At 41.4% G+C, this 19,416-nt stretch overlaps 1 protein-coding gene across 2 annotated transcripts; it reads right to left on the reverse strand.

Moving 5' to 3' along the window:
• Positions 1-56: 56 nt before the first annotated feature.
• Positions 57-10,245, reverse strand: GAR1 (GAR1 ribonucleoprotein). Of its 2 annotated transcripts, none has more exons than XM_087437742.1 (7): positions 9,984-10,245; positions 9,412-9,628; positions 7,787-7,941; positions 7,257-7,316; positions 2,961-3,099; positions 1,023-1,088; positions 57-372 (listed from the first exon to the last, which is right to left on the reverse strand). In XM_087437742.1, the coding sequence occupies exons 2-7, from the start codon at positions 9,614-9,616 to the stop codon at positions 359-361; spliced, it is 639 nt and encodes a 212-aa protein (XP_087293868.1). In that variant the 5' UTR covers positions 9,617-9,628; positions 9,984-10,245; the 3' UTR covers positions 57-358. The 2 variants fall into 2 exon arrangements, with proteins under 2 accessions (XP_087293868.1, XP_004426640.1); XM_004426583.3 differs by having other exon boundaries at positions 9,412-9,632; positions 9,984-10,244.
• Positions 10,246-19,416: the final 9,171 nt, after the last annotated feature.

Raw genomic sequence — 19,416 nt, forward strand, 5'->3', positions numbered from 1 at the left:
TGTTCCTTTTAGTTTCAAAAATAGCTCTGGTTTAATAAACACAGGTCTAAATAACCTAAAGGAATAAAACACTTTATTTTAAAAATTCAAATATGCTTCAAATAAAAACTGTCCATTTATTAAGCAACCAGAGTTCCAAGCATTGTACAAAACACTAAAACACCTGTTCATACTTTTAGAGCAAATCTGCCTACTCTGTTGCACTTATTTTTGCATGACGTTGACATTTCAGTTCCACGGTCATAAAATGACCTGTTCTTCACGAAGTGCTCCAGAAACAAGTTTCTGATCCACAGAAGAAGATCGTGCAGGTTAATGCAGAAGTCAGCTGCTGAAGTTTCTCTGTCAACTGTTACACTTAATGTCCTCTCCCTGATTAAGAGAAAATGAAAGTATTAAAGCTACAGAAAAATGCATTTTTTTTTTTTTTTTTTGTGTGTGTGAGGAGGACTAACCCTGAGCTAACATCTGATGCCAATCCTCCCCTTTTTTCTTGAGGAAGATGGGTCCTGAGCTAACAACCGTGGCCATCTTCCTCCACTTTATATGGGACGCCGCCACAGCATGGCTTAACAAGCAATACGTCGGTGCACGCCGGGGATCCGAACCTGCGAACCCCAGGCCACCGCAGCAGAGCACGCACACTTAACAGCTTGTGCCACCAGGTCGGCCCCGAAAAATGCATTTTTAATAGCACTCACTATTACACAAATCTCTGGTTTAGAATCAGCATTAGTTCTTGTAATGTTTAGCAAACCTACTTTACCAAATTAACTGTCATTCATATTATACCTTTTTTCAAATTAATAATACAACAAAATAAATTAGAAGTAGGTGAAAAATTCAAAGAGAAAAGCAAGGAAGAGTGATGTAAAATGAAGCTATAAATTAGGCTAAGCAAAGAACTCCATGGTGTTCTCTATTCTTGCCGGCAAACAGAAATAAACCCAAATAAAAATAAAAAGTGGTAGACAATACCAATTCTAGAACTTCAGTCATTTAAAGACTTTTTCCACACTCACCTCTGAAACCACCACCGCCCCTTCCTCCTCTGAAGCCTCCGCCTCCTCTTCCACCTCTGAAGCCACCTGAGAATAAAGGAAATGTTTACGAAATAACTGGAGCCTGCTGTATTCTGATAAGCCTACAATATCAGTACAATTCCCACAATTAAAGAGAATAATAAATATAGGTTCGCATATGTTATCTTGCAGAATTTTTTAAAAGATAAAAATAAAGAAACTGTAGTAGTTTCCCAATCGAGCAGCAGCCTCAAACTCTAGATTACAACTTTTTAAACAAGTATTCTGTTTTAACGAATTAGAAAAGCTTGTTACTTTAAGGTTCGATTAAGCCCTATTGTTAAATGTATGAGAACCTCAACTCTGCTTATGGTAAATAGTCTTTTGCTTAACCTATGACTTTTCATCCTAAGAACTAAAGGTAGCAGATATGGGTGGTTAAGCCCAGGGGATACTACAATAAATACAATGTTGAAGGTTAACTGAGCTGCACATGGACCATCACGGATGCTCGCATGTTAATGAGCCTTGAAATTTTAAATTTTTAAAGCATTTTTCTATTATCCAACACATATTTGGCTTCCTATTTCAGTCCCCACTTTTACTTATTTTGGGGGCTACCTTTGTAAGGAATGATAAATTATACAAGGAGAAATTAGGGCCGGCCCTGTGGCTTGGTGGTTAAGTGCGCGCGCTGCAATGCTGGCGGCCCGGGTTCGGATCCCGGGTGCGCATCGAGGCGCCACTTCTCCGTCCATCCTGAGGCCGAGTCCCACATGCCGCAACTAGAAGGATGTGCAGCTATGACATACAACTATCTGCTGGGGCTTTGGGGGGAAAAAATTAAAAAAAATAAAATAAATACAAGGAGAAATTATAAAAAGAGGAAACAAAAACATAATTTCAAAGTACTAGTATAATATATACAGGTTTTAACAAAATAAACTATAGAGTTGTGAATTTTTTTAATGTTATATATGAGACTGAATATAGAATGGGAATGAGGGGGTCTCCATTCATCAAATTCTCAAAACAGCACTCCCAAAAATACTAAAGGAAGAAATATGTTCAGATCTCTTAAGAGATTATCTCTTAGCTACCTAGACCCAAAAAAGTACACTTACAGAGTGAAATAATTAACTTGAGAGAGGCAAAGGTGAAAACAGCTCTCTCTCTTCTCTGCTCCAGCACAGAAGCAGTCCAACCCCAGTTTTCAGCTCCTCTTCCTCCCCTCTTCGGCTCTGCCCACCCTCCTGTCACTCATCCACCACCAGTCACAGATCTAAGCACAACCAGTGCTGCACCCCACCCCATCCCCAGCCCTGCTCGTCATCTAGCTGCCCAGAATGATGAATGATGAAAGCTTTGGGGAAACACATATATCAAAATACTGAAATCAAAGCATGAATTTATTGGTAACAGTCTTTGACATGAAAATAGAAAATACGGGTTTTACTTCTGGGCTGGAAATTGTTTTATTAGGGAAAATTAACTTTTGTAAGCCTCTATTTCCTCATCCATAAAATAAAGATACCACCTACCTTGTGAGGCTTTGCTGAATACTTAAGAATATACACGGATATTAAAAGAATCTATGACCAGCTCTCAGCACATAATCAATGACATTAACTAAGTGACATTAACTAAAAAACTAAAATTCAATAAGATAATCTTATCCTTTATAAAATGCCCAACAAAACATGAATAACCCAAAGAGATGAAATTCCTCACAATATACTTTATTAGATTTTTTCTTTTTAAATAAGTTATTGAAACTAAGCCTTATTACTATGGCAATCTGCCAAGATTTGAAAACTGCTTTACTAAAAAAAAAATAAACATAAGGGAGGTTTGGCTATATACAAAATTAAAGTGTACTACATGAATTGGCTGCAACTTCGAAATCTCATTAGAAATTTTCCCCCACAAATAACTTACCGCCTCTGCCACCTCTGCCACCTCCGCCTCTTCCTCCTCCGCGTCCTCCCCTGCCACCGCCTCTTGGCGGTCCCTTCTCACCTGGAGGTCGAGGCAAAAACCTCTGCAGTGGCAGCAGCTTATACGGATCTATATAAAACTGGAAATGTGATAGAAACAATCAGAGTGATGACCTGGGGGGTAGTACAGTATAATCATTAAGAACCTACACAGGGCCGGCCCCGTGGCTTAGGGGTTAAGCAGGAGCACTCCGCTACTGGTGGCCCGGGTTCGGATCCCGGGCATGCACCGACGCACCGCTTGTCCGGCCATGCTGAGGCCGCGTCCCACATACAGCAACTAGAAGGATGTGCAACTATGACACAACTATCTACTGGGGCTTTGGGGGAAAAAAAGGAGGAGGACTGGCAATAGATGTTAGCTCAGAGCCGGTGTTCCTCAACAAAAAGAGGAGGATTAGCACGGATGTTAGCTCAGGGCTGATCTTCCTCACAAAAAAAAAAAAAAAAAAAAAAAAAAAAAGAACCTACACAACTGCCTGGGTTCAAATCCCAATCCTACTACAGTAGTCCCCCCCTTATCCGTGGGGGATATGTTCCAAGACCCCCAGTGGATGCCTGAAACCACAGACAGTACCACCAAACCCTATATATAATATGTTTTTCTATACATACATCCCTATGATAAAGTTTAATTTATAAATTAGACACAGTAAGAGATCAAGAACAATAATATTAAAACAATTATAACAATATACTGTAATAAAAGTTACTGTAGAGCTTAAAAACATCAAAAGAAGCACTTTATGGCTTCTCTGGCGTATCCGAATTGCCAGCATCAATACTCTTGCGCTTTGGGGCCATTATTAAGTAAAATAAGGGTGACTTGAACATAAGCACCGCAACACTGATACCCGACAGTCAGTCTGATAACTCAGACAGCCGGCTACCAAGCGATTAATGGCTGGGTGGTGTCTACAGCATGGATCTGCTGGACAAAGGGAGGAGTCACATCCTAGATGGGACCTCGAGAGATATCACTAAGCTACTCAGAATGGTGTGCAATTTAAAACCATGAATTGTTTATTTCTGGTATTTTCCATTTAATATTTTCAGACACAATTGACCATAGGCAACTGAAACCACAGAAAGCAAAATGGCAGATAAGGGGGGACTACTGTACTTACTGTGTGTGTCACCTTGGGTAAGGACTTAATTTCTTTGTGCCTTAGTTTTCTGGTCTATAAAATTAAGATAATAAAGCACCTACCTCACAAAGTCCTTGTGAGAATCAAAAGAACAACGTACATAAAGCACTTAACCTTTGGCACACAAAAAGCATTACATGCATATAAACAAAACCCAAGACCCATTCAATCTCATTTCTCTTTAGAAATAGATAATGCCTTTCAAAAGTTAACTACATTTTCACTCAACAGAACTGCCATGAGAAAAACGAAACTATTAAAAATTTAGCAATGAAACTCAAAATAAAGCACTGACATACTAGCTATTTGAAGACTTTAATAAAGGATCAAGTCAATAACTATTTATGAACATACAAGGTAATGGGGGATATACAGAAACTAAATCCACTCTATATTTGGGGTTAAAGAGGGTATTTTTCACAATGAAGTATAATGGGGTATATTTCACAATTTTACACAAAACACGCATCAAAACTATGATGTATTGTTTACAAGATGTCTGAATCCCTCTTTAGATATCACCTTATCACTCTTCTTCCTTTTAGAGCCCATGCTCTCAAAAATATTGTCTAGCGCTGCACTGACCAACATGGCAGCCACTAGCCACATGTGGCTATTTAAATTAATTAACCATCAAAAATTCAACTCCTGGGGGCCGGCCCAGTCTTCCTCAGCAAAAAAAAGAGGAGAATTGGCAGATGTTAGCTCAGGGCTGATCTTCCTCACAAAAAAAAAAAAAAAAAAAATTCAACTCCTGGGGCTGGCCCAGTGGCGCGGCAGTTAAGTGTGCGTGCTCCCCTGTGGCGGCCCGGGGTTCACAGGTTCGGATCCTAGGCGCACACCGACACGCTGCTTGTCAGCCCATGCTGTGGTGGTGTCCCATATAAAGTAGAGGAAGATGGTCACAGATGTTAGCCCAGGGCCAGTCTTCCTCAGCAAAAAGAAGAGGATTAGCGACGGATGTTAGCTCAGGGCTAACCCTCCTCACAAAAAAAAATAAAAAAGTAAATTTAAAAATTCACTTCCTGATCACAGCAGCTACATTTCAGGTGCTCCACAGCTACACATGGCTAGTGGCTACTGTACTGGGCAGGAATTTCCATCATCACAGAAAATTCAATTGGACAGCACTGGTCTAGAGACTATTATAATAACCTAGGCTGGCCAAGGAGGGAGCAAGCAGTGGATCCAGAAATGGGGAGAGGTAGAATGAACACTAAACAGTAAACCCTCAAATAAATAATGCAGTGAGAAAAGGCAGGCATCCAGATCAAATTTAAGTAGTTTTACAGGCAAATTCTTTTTTCAGGTCACCAAATGAGAAGCCTGGCTCTCAGGCCCATCTGAAGCAGTGCAGTTTCCCAGTGGGTACTTGCCAGGGTTATAGCCTGCAGCCATATGCTAGCAATGAGGCATTGTCCCCAGCACATATCCTATTCCCATCTGGATTCTGGGCCCACCACCCCATGGGCTCCATGACCTGTGGACTCCATGTTGCTAAATCCAGTGAACGCTTGGCAGCAGCATTTTGCCACAGTTGAGCACTTCCTCTTGTCAACATTCTGTTCTCCTGACTTTTGTGATGCCTCTTTTATGAAATTCTCCTGGTGTGTCTCCTCCTTTACTAGCGGTTCCTACTCAGCCTGCACTAACAAACACATATATTTAGGAGGTGCCCCAAAGCTCTTTTCCTCTCATTCTTTTTTCCTGGACTGTATCATACACTGTGTGTACAATGACAACTTCCCAATTCTCTCTCTAGTCCAGACTCTTCCTTCGAGCTCCTATATGAATATCTCACAAGTGCTTCAAAAAAATTATGTCCAAAACTGAACTCAGTATTTTCCCCCTCATTCCCTTCTCCTCCAGTGTGGCCCATTTCAGTAAACGGTGACACCGTCCACAACCAGGTTGAAATCACACATCTGAAAGATGGTGATATTTTTTACTTCAACTTCAATAGCTAATCGATTACCAAGACCTATCAATTCTGGTTCCTAGCCCTCATAAATCCATCCACTTTTCGCCATTTCCACTGTCACTACCCTAGTCCAAAATATCCTCTCTTCCAGGACTGATGCAACGCCTCCAACCCGGCCCCTTCACATACAGCACTGACTCCCTTCCAGGGGTCTTTTATTTTTCCAGTGCTCTTTTTAAGTATAAATTTAACCCGTATTTGCCCTGATATTTAAAAGCAAAACTAAAACTAAAGTCTAAACTCTTTCCCATGACCTGAAGGCCTTAAGTAATTTAGCCCCAGCCTACTTCTCCAGTCTTAGTTCACAACTTTCTCTACTCATCCTAAATGTTCTATGTCCAAGCTGTACCTCTGCCTTTTTTGGATCCCTAAGGTGCCTGAGTTTCTCAGAGACTTGCACATACTCTTTTCTCTCTTGTAATGCACTTCCTCCTCCTCTCTGACTAGCGTGGTGGTTCCCAAGTGCTAGCCTAACGATATCAAAATCATCCAGCTTTCCTTTTTTAAAACTGAACCCTTGTCCCTACCTATCTAAAACCTACTGGGTCAAATTTCTAGGGGTGGGACCTAGAAATACAACTTCTTAAAAGCTCCCCCAGATAATTCTGATGTGCAACCAGGTTTGGGAATCACTCCTAGTCACCTTTCAGGACTCAGCTTCAAGCTCCCATCCTCAGAAAGCCAATACACTAAATGTGGTCCCAACAGTAACATTCTCATAGCAACCTTTCTTCTTCACAGCATATATCATGTTATTGAAATATCTGTAAAACCACTTAATATCTGACTTCAATGTAAGTTTTATAATTTAATGTTTTACCTAGAATGTTTGGTCACGCAAGCTTTTCAATAAGAGAGTTCTACATAAACTAAAAAACATACTCTAGCCGTCATAGAATTTGCTACTGTGAGCAAGGAATACTTTCTGAAAGCCTGCATTAAAGGACTTCTAAGGATCAGTAAGTTCAGCGTCTACAGCACAGAACATCTCAGTGTAGAGCACGCCTAGTGACACACTGGGGGGTCTCAAGCGCTCTACGTAGGACTGTCCTGAAGGGGCCACTCACTTATAAAACCGAGGATCCTAGGGATCATAAGCTTGACTCACCTTCTGCAGCTTTTTAAAGGAAGATGCCTTCATGTTTTCTGACAATTTAACTGAAAAATACTATTAATTTTATTAAGGAATAAGCAATTAAGATCAAAGAAGGTAACCTTCTGAATTCACACATAATTTTAAAAACAATGAGGTTAGAATACATGGAAATATTTAGGAAAATTAAGAAATGAGTTTCCAGGAGGAAATGAGTTTTGTTTTTGTTTCAAAACTTCCAATTCCACCACACCACTCAGTGGCATCGGCACATCCCAAGCAAAGTATCTCAATCCTGTAGCACTTATCCAAATGGCAATTATTTCTAAAACCTTCTAGAAAGGAAGTCACACTTATAGGGCCTATCTTTTCAATATATTTGACAATACATTCTCCTCTCTTGATTCTCCTTTATGGTCCAATCTTAGCAATACTCTGTCCAATTTAATGAAGCAGCAAGTCTGATTTAACCAATACTCAGCACCAGAAAAAGGAAATAGTAACCTTTCAATGAGATCACGAGGTCTTCCAATTAAAAAGGATACAAAATCTCTAAGTTGTCCAAATATTTCATCCACTTTTCCAATTTGTTCTTTGTTTTCTAAATAAACTGGAGCGTTGAAATAAGGCACCTTATTTTCATCTGTGGTACATTTACAAACTATGTCATCTTCACAGGGATGTAGGAACTCTCCTAATACTGAAACAGGACAAGAAAACGTTAAAATATAAAACGACTTCAAGTGATACTGACCAACCTCTTCTGGAAGCTCTCTTCTTGGCTACCTGGGATTTCACCCTATCTGTTCTCCTCTGAGGCAGAAAAGCCTTCCTGGGTTGGTAAACCAACTCCACAACATACTAGCTACGTGATCTAGGGTAAGGTTCTCATCTTTCTGCTTCAGTGTCTTCATCCTCAATATAGGGCTAATAACAGTACCGACATGTTAACATAGTATTGTGAGGATTAGGTGCTTAGAAAAGTGCCTCACACATTGAGATCACTCAACCTATAACAGTTATTTATTATAATAATATTATTTGATTAAATGCTTCAATCTACTGTCTCTTCTTCCTTCTCCCCAATCCCTAACTGTACATCAGTCTTTGTTGTTCTCCTGTCTTTTTTTCCTCTCCTTTTACGACTTCCCACAACCATCTCTTCACCAATTTTTGGTGAAGTCTGGAATCTCTTTCAGGGAAGTCTGGAATTTCAAAATAACTACTTTTGTTTTTAACTGACTGTCACCACAAACTGAATTACCACATGCCTTCAAAACCAACTCTCCATCCCTATCACCCAAGCTCAAAACCTGGAACCTTTTATTCCCAGTATTAGCCAAGTTCTACTGAGTCTGTTTGCACTGAAGTCTCTCTCCCATCTACCCCCTCCTTCTTCTTCTCACTTACACGATGCTCTCAATGCCACATGCATGGACTATTGTGATGGCTTGTGGGCTAGGACCTTTGACTCTAGCCATTGCCCTCTTCAAACCATCTTCCATCCTGGTCCAGCCTATTCCTTATAACAGACTCTGTTCATCCTTTTTCCCCTTTGATGTAGGCTGCTACTGTCAAATCTCTGTCTCAAGATTCCATCCCACCTCATTGATAACTACCCCCTAACTGCTCTAATTAGGTTTTTTTCTTGACTTCCCCTCTGTAGTTTGCCTTCCAAGCAAATTTTTTTCCCTCACTTCTCTTACTTATGAGTAGTAACTGAAAGCATGGGCTTTGGAGCCAGAAAACTTGGCTTTGTATCTCAAATATATCACTCACTGATCACTCATCACTAACTATAACCCTAGCAAAAAAATTTAATTCTGAACGACAGTTTTCTTACCTGTGAAATGGGGACAACAGGCATAATCACACATTACCTATTTAACATCTTCTTTTCAGCCCAAGCTCAAGTTCCACCTCCATGATGCATTCTAAGTGTCCCTGAGCTTTCCTGCTCCCCTTATATGCTACAGCAGGATTATAAGTCAGTTTACAGCATCTCCACAGACTTGCCTCCCCAACCACGCAGCACCCTGCGGAGGAGAGCTGCGGGATCGCTCTCAGCACCTGACTCCCGCCAAACTCACTAATAACAAACCCAGCGCATCCGCCCCCTACCCCACTCACCCCCCACCCCCGAGCAGGCTAAGCTTTGAAGCTGACGTACAAACCACATGTTCCGGAGGTCCCTGGTCTTGGCCTTTGTTAAAGCCTCCGCGGCCACCCCCTCGTCCGAATCCTCCTCTGCCGCCGCCGCCTCTGAAACTGCCGCCGCCTCCACCTCGGAAGTGGTTGTTGCTGCCGCCCCCGCGACTGAAGCCGCCGCCTCCACCTCGATTAAAGCCCCCACGACCTCCGCCTCGAAAAGACATGCTCGCTCGAGCCTACCTGGAGAGAACAACGGCGCGCCTTTCGGTCACTGTGGCCTCGGGGGACACCACCTACCTCCTTTGAGCCTCAGCCCGAACCCCGTATGAGGGGACAAGCATCATCATATCAGCCCTGCACGTCGCCCACGGCCAGGCCGCCAGTGAGGACCCGCAAGGGAGAGGCGTGTCACCTCCCCACAGCCCTGCGAGCGCCGCGACCACTAGGCAGCCTCGCCGCCCCTGGCTGGTCCCTCCTCCCCCAGCAGGCCGCGCGCTCTTCACGCCCAAGCCGCCGTCCCTCCGTCCCTCCCGCCCGCAGCGGGCTCCGCGCCCAGCATCTCCGGTCCCCCTGCTCCCCACGGCCACTCACCGGGGCCACGTGCGCCTCCGGCCCGGGTGCGCGCACCCACCGCCCGGTACTTCCGCCGCACGCGAGCCTCCTCAGCCACCGTACTGGCACAAGGTGGGCGGGGGGGAAATGACCAGGCACTCGAACAAGCGGTTTACAAATACAAGCCGGTCACCGGCGGAACCGGTGCCGCTGTCACCTTTCCAAAGCAGCCGTCAGCGGCGGAAGAGCAGCAAGAATATCTAACTTCAACCACTAGTTTACGACACTCACGTCGACTTGCCTCCCGACGAACAGAGGAAGTGACGTATAATGGCGGCGTCCTCTGCCTCGCGGCGTTGCAGGAAGTGCCGCGCGCTGTTGCCCTGGTGACGGCCGGCGTCGGGGGTCTACCCCCTCCCGGCGGCCCGGGGGTTTGCGCTGCGGGCTGGCGGGCATGCCTCCTGCTTCCCAGGTTGCGAGGGGGTGCCCGCGCTCCTTGGGTGGTCGCCCGCTCCCGCGGCTGTGCCGCCGTGGGTCTGGCCGCGTGGGAACGCAGTGGAGGGCTCCTCTGGCTCTGCCGAGTCTCTTGTTTCTGCCGGCTCCTTTGAGTACGCGCGGTTGTGGGCTGAACCGGGCCGTGCTTTTGTCCCGCGGTGTCACTAAAGAAAAAATGCGCGCGCGCGTGTGTATATGTATACTTTTAAAGAAACTATGTTATCTGATGGAAAGCCAAACCATATCTTTACCTTTTGTACCAGATAGTTCATGCATTTGTCGAGTAGGTTTCGAGCACCGACGGCGGCGCACCGTCTCCACGACAAGCTCCCTCCCCTTCTCTCTTTAAGCCCTTGCTGTCTGTTTCCAGCTCCCGCTAAAGCTTCTCTCCCAGAGAAAGCCAGCGACCACCTGTTTATTCAGTTCAGTTGGTCTCTTTTACACCCGAATTTCTGAGACCTTACGTTGATATTGGACAGGGTCGACCGCCTCTTCTTTGAAAGAGGGTGGGGAGTGGTACCTATTTCAGAGGGTTATTTTGATTCTGAAAGAACTTTGTAACCTTCTCTATGGAAACATTAGGAGTCACAGTATGTCCTCTACACTAAAGTATAAGCTTCTTGAGAAAGGATCTAACAGTCCTATCTATATATAAGAGGAATGTGATGAATGTATTTTTTGTTCAGATTTGATAAGTGTACATTAAATTCTGTACATCATATAGAGGTAGAATTATTCATAACTACTCTGCTCTATTTCGCTTTGTTCCTAAAAAATTTTCGTGTCGTTTAACATTTACGTTCAGTGTTTCTATCTCCATTTGGTATGCCACTATTATCTCCAACTCAGTGTGATGAAACTATTGAACTTTTATGGAACCTTCCAGATTACCTGGTGCCCCTTTGTTTTATGTATAAGGAACCAACGTTCAGAGAAGTGAAGTAACTTCCCCAGCTAGTTAGAGGGACAAACTAGAACCTTGGATTCTCACAGTCCTCGGTCATTTTCAGCTGCCCCCATCCTCTTCCCGAATTTTTCATCATCCCAATTCCCTGTTTGTCCTCATGGTAGCATCATAATCCTGGTGTCTGAATCTTTGAACTCAGACCTTGAGCACTCTCCCTCTTCTCTGTCATTGTTATCACCAGCCTTGGTTGCAGTCTCTTTTTTCCAAAGCTATCAATTTCTATTAATTCCTTCTAAGGTAGCTTTGCACTTTGCACTGCTGTTACAGGCCTCCTGGTGTCACTACCACACTTCCTTGTGTTATTCCTACCCCAAATCACCCAATATAATCTACAAGAATTCAAAAGTCCAGAAATAATAACAGTGAGCTACAACATCCTGTCACATTCTGAGCATCTTTGTTGCCTCAGAATAAATGCTTCCAGGCTTAACTTCTTCCTCCCATCTGTACTGCTCGTGGTGACCTACTGGCCGTACTAAAACAGTTTCCTCATACCATAGCCATCCTCAGGACTCCAGATAGCTCCCCATTTCCTTTAGCAACAAGTCTAAAGCAAAATCTCTCCATCAGTTAGACCTTCTTATTCCCCTCCTGTGCTGTACACAGTCCCTCTGCTCCATCATTGCCTTGCTTCCCTTGCTCTTGGAAAAGGTGCATTTCCCATCCACTAGACCAGCCTTTTTCTCTCTTTTTACCCTGGAGAAACCCTTGAAGTAATTTTCATGTCTCAGAAACCCCTGCATAAAAATTATATATATCCTGGTAGGTTAACATTATCAACAAGTTGTAGACATAATGATCCAATAGTAACTGTCAATGCTCTTTTTTTACTTGTAAAATATAACATAAACTACCATATTGATCATTTTTAAGTGTATAGTTCAGTGATTCACATTGCTGTGCAATTTAGTGCCCTTTTGAGTAGAGAAGGATATTTTTCTGTGAGTCTGCTTATTTTTTCCCAATTTATTAGCTTACTCCGTAATTTCCATCTCCTCACAAAGGATATGAACTCTGATGCAAATTAAGTGGGAGAGGAAACTTCTGTTTTTTCCTTTAGTAAAAGTTGCAAATTGATTTTAATGATTGTTCGTCTCTCTTATAGTCCTATATACGCATAAAAGTGTTATTTTTGAAACTAAAAAATAACAAAATTTAACTGAGAATGACATCTTTGCTTGTGTTTTGCTATGTATATGCTCAGTTCTGAGTTGATCTTGAGACTGGCATACACAGATTTCATTTTCAACTGAAATGAGATGATTTCTGTCTTTGTTCTTAATGCTTGTTAGGCAAGAAAAAGCTTGCTCACACGAGTAAAAAGTTGAAAAGTACAGCAAAATGTTGATTACTTTCCTGTGAATGGCAGGATGTTCTTTCACAGAAATCCATAACTTGTAAAGGGGAAGTCAGTAAATTTCATCTTATGTTTATAATCATCAACTCACAAAGTGCTTCCTCTTCTCTCCAGGTCAGGTGCTCAGGCTGAGGAGAAGGTTCAGAGAAAGATGCCCTCAGTCCGTCATACACCTGTGTTAAAGGGGAGGGAAACACGGTTCAGTTTTGTTCTGCAGTTCCCCCAATTGTTTGGTCTCAACTTGAGACTCGAGACTCCCTCACTCTCAAATGCAAGCAGCACCGGTGGAAACATTTCAAGATTCCTTTTTGCCATAGGGTTTTTCCAAAGATTCAGTTTCCACTTAAAACCAAGAATCTTGTCGCTTGAAATAAAAATAGTTTCTCCAGGCCCTTGAAGATACTTGTTCAACTAGTTTGTATGATGAAAAATGTCTGCTAAGTAGGCTAGTTTGTGCAGCCATTCTTGATCTTCAATGCATTTGGCAAAATCTAGCCTACTGTTTTCTTGAAGGTATTCCCACAGTTCACTTTTCAGCTCAAACATTCTGTTAAGAACCAAAATCTGTATTAGTTTCTCTTGCTGTGTGACAAATTACCCAACACTTAGTGGCTTAAAACAATAAACATTATCTTGCATACTCTCTGTGGGTCAGAAATTCAGGAGCAGCTTAGGTTGGTGGGTCTGGCTCAGGGTCTCTTGTGAGGCTGCAGTCAAGATGTTGACTGGGGCTGCAGGCATCTGAAGGCATGACTGGGGAGGGAGGATCACTTTCTGAGGTGGCTCACTCGCGTGCCTCGCAAGCCAATGCTCGCTCTCTGTTGCCAAGAAGACTCAGTTCCTTGCCATGTGGGCCTCTTTACAGAGTGCAGCATTCTCATGACATGGCAGCTGGCTTCCCGCAGAGCAAATGATCTCCTAAGCCATCAGATTTTATGCATGTGGCTGGAGATTTATGTGGTCTTTGTCCAGGTTTTTGCACAGTATTTAAAACATTCTTGAGTGAACTGGCCTTTAATAAGTTTGGCTATTTTTATAGCATCATCTAGAATTTTTTTCATTTCAGCTCCAAAAGTGTGTGACACGAGCACCTCTCTGGGAGGAAAGCAGTGTGTTGTCAGTGCATCAGGGTTTTCTTGTTTATGAAAGTGAACCCTCTCAGGGAGAAATGCTTTTAATCACTGATGAGGCACCATCAGTGCCAATGCCAACACGCTTCCTCCAAGTTGCGCCTTTGTTTCCAATGTGAAGGCAAAATAGTGAATGTATCTTGGCCTTTGCTTGTTTGGGGCAGCATTTTATAGCAGAAAAATTTTCTTGAATTTCACCACAACAGACGTATCTTACAAGTGCTGCCATATGACATTTGTTGTTGAAATCTGTTGATCCATCCATGAAGTTATTTTTTGGTTTATTACACAAAAATCTCTTCAGCGTCACGTGACATGTCATTAATTATAGCAATTTATTAAACTTTGACAGTGAAAACTTTTTAGTTTCTTATATTATGTCTTATCCTAGCATTTTAGTCTCTATAAATTTACATACTAGAATTGTGAGGTTCTTACAAACTATGGGTCCTTTTCCTTTTTTAGCAAAAATGTTCTGCTACTTAATAACTTGCCTTATGGACCTTTTTAATAAGGTGATAAACCAATTTTTTACTCTTGGATTCCAAAGACCATTTAAAATTATTTGCTTCTTTACTGTGATTTGTAGTTGTGCCTTATCACTTTTGCTGCAGCCATTGCTGCGTTTTTACGTTGTGATTCGTCATTACTAACTTTTATCAGAATTACCTAGGCCTGAAATTCTCTTCCATCTCCCACTTCATCTTCAAAAATCACCACACTGGACTCTAAGTCATGTTTGTAAAACACTGCTAATAAAGTGTAAAACAAGCAAGCTGAATAAGTAAATCACAAAAGAAAAATGAAATCTTTGTAATACAATTCACTTCTAACCTGTAAGCTCCATGTTTTGCAATATTTACAACATTACAAAGCAGCAGGGAGGCATCTGAGTCATAGTACTTAGAGTCTTTCCTAAGAATTCAAGTTTACCCCTTGGTTTTCTATCATCAGGAAAGCGTGTTTGCTCTCACCTGGCTCTGGGGAAAGGGAGGCTGGGGGAGGATAGGAGATGGGTCAAGAAGGAGAGGCTGATGCCATCAGTCTATCATCCCTCTCTCCTTACAATTCTGCACTCACCAGTTATCAACAGCCTCCCCCATCTTGCATCAGAAACTGAGAATGGACTCAATCAAAGGAGCACAGTCGTTTGGAGCACTGCCATCTAGGTGAACGACCTCCAGCACAATTATTAACAGGGCTGCTTAACTACTGTTCATCACTGCAATCACTGGCATTGCATGGAGAAGGAAATTCAAAACTTAAAATTTTTTTTCCAGTCTCTTCTAGAACCCCTAGCAACTACCTCTCATAGAACCCCTAATGACATCTGCAGAACCCCAACTGAGAAATCTGCACTAGACTGTAAGCTCCTGAAGAGGGGAACTACGTCTTATGTGTTTTGGTGTCCTAAGCACTTAGCACAGTGCCTGTAAAAACAAACTGATGCCCAGTAAGTATTTGTTGAACTGAACTAAGCTATTCTCTATACTTCGAACATCTGCCCGTCCATTAAGATTCTGCTTGTCAACAAATGACTATAGAATGATGGACAAAGATATTACAAAGAGATGTGGGAAAAAGAGAAAGGGTACAAGCACAGCCTAATCTGGGATCCGAGATCTAAGGAGGCATACATCCAGCTGTGTTACTAAAAGGCTAGGAAATCTAGTTAAAATACTTGCTAAGGAGATGTTGTGAATGACAGAGAAGAGCAAGGGCTGAAAAACTTTTTATTGGAACAAAATTTTAAAAGGACTTAGCCAAGTTGCCATTAAATTGGAAACATTAATATAAACTCGTGACTTTCTTTTTAAAAAATTTTTATTATTAAAATTTCAAACATAAACAAAAGTTGAGAGAGCAGTGCAATTAACCTCTATGTGCCAATAATCCAGCTTCAACAATTACCAGCTTTTGCAAATCTTGCTTCATCTGTCCCCTCATTATTTATATATTTATATATATTTGTTTTTTGCTAGAGTATTTTGTACTAAGCCCCAGATAGCATTTCATCCATAAATCTCCAGCAGAGGACTTTTTAAACATAAGCACAAAACCATTATTATACCTAACGAAAGTAATAATTCCTTAGTATCAGTTAATAATCGTCCATGTAGAATATTCCCAAATTATTTCAAAATGTCTTTGGGCTGGCCCTGTGGCTTAGCGGTTAAGTGCGCGTGCTCTGCTGCTGGCGGCCGGGGTTCGGATCCCAGGCGCGCACCAACGCATCACTTCTCCAGCCATGCTGAGGCAGCATCCCACATACAACAACTAGAAGGATGTGCAACTACGACATACAACTATCTACTGGGGCTTTGGGGAAAAAAAAAACGAGGAGGATTGGCAATAGATGTTAGCTCAGAGCAGATCTTCCTCAGCAAAAAGAGGAGGATTAGCATGGATGTTAGCTCAGGGCTGATCTTCCTCACAAAAAAATTAAAAAATGTCTTTTAATAGTTAATTTGATTAAGTGAGGATCCAAACTATGTCCATGAATTACATTTGATGGATGTGTCTCTGAAGTCTCTTTGATTCTTTGTCAGTTTCCTCTCCCTATTTTTTTTCATGGCATGTATTTGTTGAAGAAACTGAGACTTTTATCTAGTAGAATTTGCCATAGTCTTCGTGCTATAAACCATGTTTCTCTATCCTTTGTATTTCCTGTAAACTGCTGGTTAACTGGTAGTGAGATTTGCGGAAATGATTATGTTCAGGTTCTTCTTTTTTTTTTTGCAAAAATACTTCCTGTAGCATCATGTGAGGAAACACGTAACATCTGATTGTCTCTCTCCAGGCAGTGTTCAGATTGATCTGAGGGACCAGTGTATCAGCCTGATCCATCTATTAGAAAGTTCCCCACCAGTTCTTCACCTGACAGCTTTCACAGCTATTGATGATCATCACCTAGGTTCATTGGTTCATAAGGGGTTGGAAGAATGGTGATATGCTAATTTGGTCATTTCTTCAGCAATTATTAGCCAAAATAAAGAACTTTCCCTCATTATTTTTTAATATTTATTTTATTTCACTCCTTTGTTATTACTGTCCTTTTTAATGCTTAAATTGTTTCATCTTTGGCTTGTGAGAGCCCCTTCAAGTTAGGTCCCATGTCTTTTGATACCACTCACTGGCCCCTGATAGCGTCCTTGCTTTCTGGCACAAGATGTCTCTATCTGACTTATCTTACACGTTTCCTGCCCCGGCCCTTTCTCCAAGGAGCCCTTGTTTCCTTTAGTAGGAAATGGTATGTAAGGAACACAATCTGGGCACTAAGGAGTGGTCATTGCCTCTGGATTACCATGACTTCTAGGCTATATCAGTGGACAGAGACAGGAGGTACATATTTTTAGAAAGAAAAAAGAAATCATGGTTCATACTGATATTTCCAATTCAAAGTTAAGACCACAGAGTTTTTGCATCTTTGAATTTAAACTTGTGCCTCTTACCCTGAAATTATGACATTAACATAATTACTTATTTATTTCAGCCTATCTACATATGTGTGGGTGCGTAAAACAGTTGTCAAATAAGTATTAACGTTACTATTAACAGACTGCTGAATCCTACTGAAGATTTTGTTTGCATCAGTGTGCTGATACTTTATTTAGCACTTTTGCACCTATAATCATAATGAGGTTGGTCTTTACTTTTCTGTTTATTGTGCTTCGCCTACTGGTTGTGTGGATTCTGACTATAGAGCTCTGTGTGGCTGACTGTGTAGGAGAGGGGTGGGGTGGGATGTGAGGCCTCCCATAGCTTGTTTTTAAGTGCAGAGCTTCCCTGAACCCCATGAGGTTGTGTGAGCCTGGCATGCTTCCCTGCTTCTCCTGCCCCGGCTGCACTCAAGGGGTGCTAGATTAGAACACGTGCTGCAGAGAGCTTCTGTGGGCTTCATCCTGGAGCAGATGCTGAAGGAAGTGCCCCCGGATGGGGGACTGGCTCACCTGTTCCGCCCTTTAGTTAACTGGTGACCTGGCCCATTACTTCTCTCAGATTCCACAGTCTCTATTTATTTCATGGTCTCCCTTATTCTGGATACCTCGTCACCTGTATGAGTTTAAGGTTTCTTAAACTTCTTTAAGTTTTGCAGTTAATCTCTTCCTCTCTATTGTACATCTTCCAGTAATTCCTCACCAATTATATCCTGCTGATGGAATCCCTCTTCATTTTTCAATGGTGCAATGGAATTATTTCTATTTTTGAATTTATTTTCACTGAGATGGGAGGGAAGAGATATAAACTGTATAGATATAAACTGTATATTGTGAGCCGTCCATTACATTTTCTTTTTGTTAATTGCTGACAAATAGGAAAGTCATTTTCTTATTTTGATTTTGTATCCAGTTGCTTTAATAAACTTTGACATTAGGTCTAATAGTTTTTCAATTAATTTTATCTAAGTAGACAATCATTTCATCTGCAAATAATGGCAATTTTGTCTCTTCCACTCCAATATTTATCATTTTTCTCATGCTTATTACCTCCGATAATAACAACAATATTGAAATATAGCATCTTTGATTTTATTCCAGACTCTAATGGTTTGCCTCTAGTGTTTCACCATTGTATATGGTGTTTACTGTTGGTTTCTACCCTGTATCAGGTTAATGATATTTGTTCTTTTCCTAGATTGCTGACTTTTTAAAAATTAAGAATTGGTGTTCACTCATATCAAACACCTTTTCCATATCTTATGATATAGTTGTACAGATTCTCTTATTTAATCTATTATTTTAATTAAAGATTTTAATATACTGAATTATATCAATAGATATCCTAATGTTGAACATCTTTATATTTCTGGAATGGTCCCCACTTGGTCATGATATGTTATTCTTTTAATATGCAGTGGTTTATGGGTTGCTAGCATTTTATTTAGGATCATTACGTGTATATTAATAATTAAGATTAGTTTATAGATTTCTTTCGGAGGCTCAGCTTATCCAGTTTTGGATTAGTGTATCAGAGTATTGCTAATAAGTTGGAGAGCTTTCCTTTTTTTCTTGTGTTCTGGAAAAATTTAAATAACAGAGGAATGATTGTTTTTAAAAGAGTTGGTAAAACAGTGCCTTTGGGGGGTTAAAATCTTTAACTTTTCTATTTCTTCTTAGCTGTTAATTTATTTGAATTTTCTCTCTCTTCCTGAGTCAATTCTGATAATCTATTTTCCTTGAAATTTTTATCCACATCTTCAGATTATTTGATAAATTGTACATGATTTTATCACTGAACGTTCTAAGTGACAAGCCACCAAACTGACTCTGGCTAACTTTAGTAAAAGAAAATTCACTTGGAAGATAATAGGATGTTCACAGTTTTGACAGGAGGCTAAGACACTAGGCTTAAGAACTGAGGATACTCAAGAAGGCCAAAAGGAATCGCAGGAAGCTTATCTTATGGCCGAAACAGTCTGACCAGTGCGCTGCTGCTGCAATAAATAATTCCCAACTATTTCCTCTGTTCTGTTATCACTTAACTCAAGGCAAACACTAGAGAGAGACTCTTTGATCAGTCCCT

Source organism: Ceratotherium simum, chromosome 12 (assembly GCF_057802395.1).
Source record: "Ceratotherium simum simum isolate JZ-2026a chromosome 12, ASM5780239v1, whole genome shotgun sequence".
NCBI lineage: Eukaryota > Metazoa > Chordata > Mammalia > Perissodactyla > Rhinocerotidae > Ceratotherium > Ceratotherium simum.

Excerpts from the sequence above, each read along its gene's own strand:
- GAR1 (XM_087437742.1), bottom strand. The coding sequence starts at position 9,616 with ATGTCTTTTCGAGGCGGAGGTCGTGGGGGCTTTAATCGAGGTGGAGGC. Across the intron at positions 7,317-7,786 it reads TTGGACAACTTAGAGATTTT|TATTTTTCAGTTAAATTGTC; the intron begins GTATCCTTTTTA and ends TAAAATTAATAG. Across the intron at positions 1,089-2,960 it reads TGGCAGAGGTGGCAGAGGCG|GTGGCTTCAGAGGTGGAAGA; the intron begins GTAAGTTATTTG and ends CTTTATTCTCAG.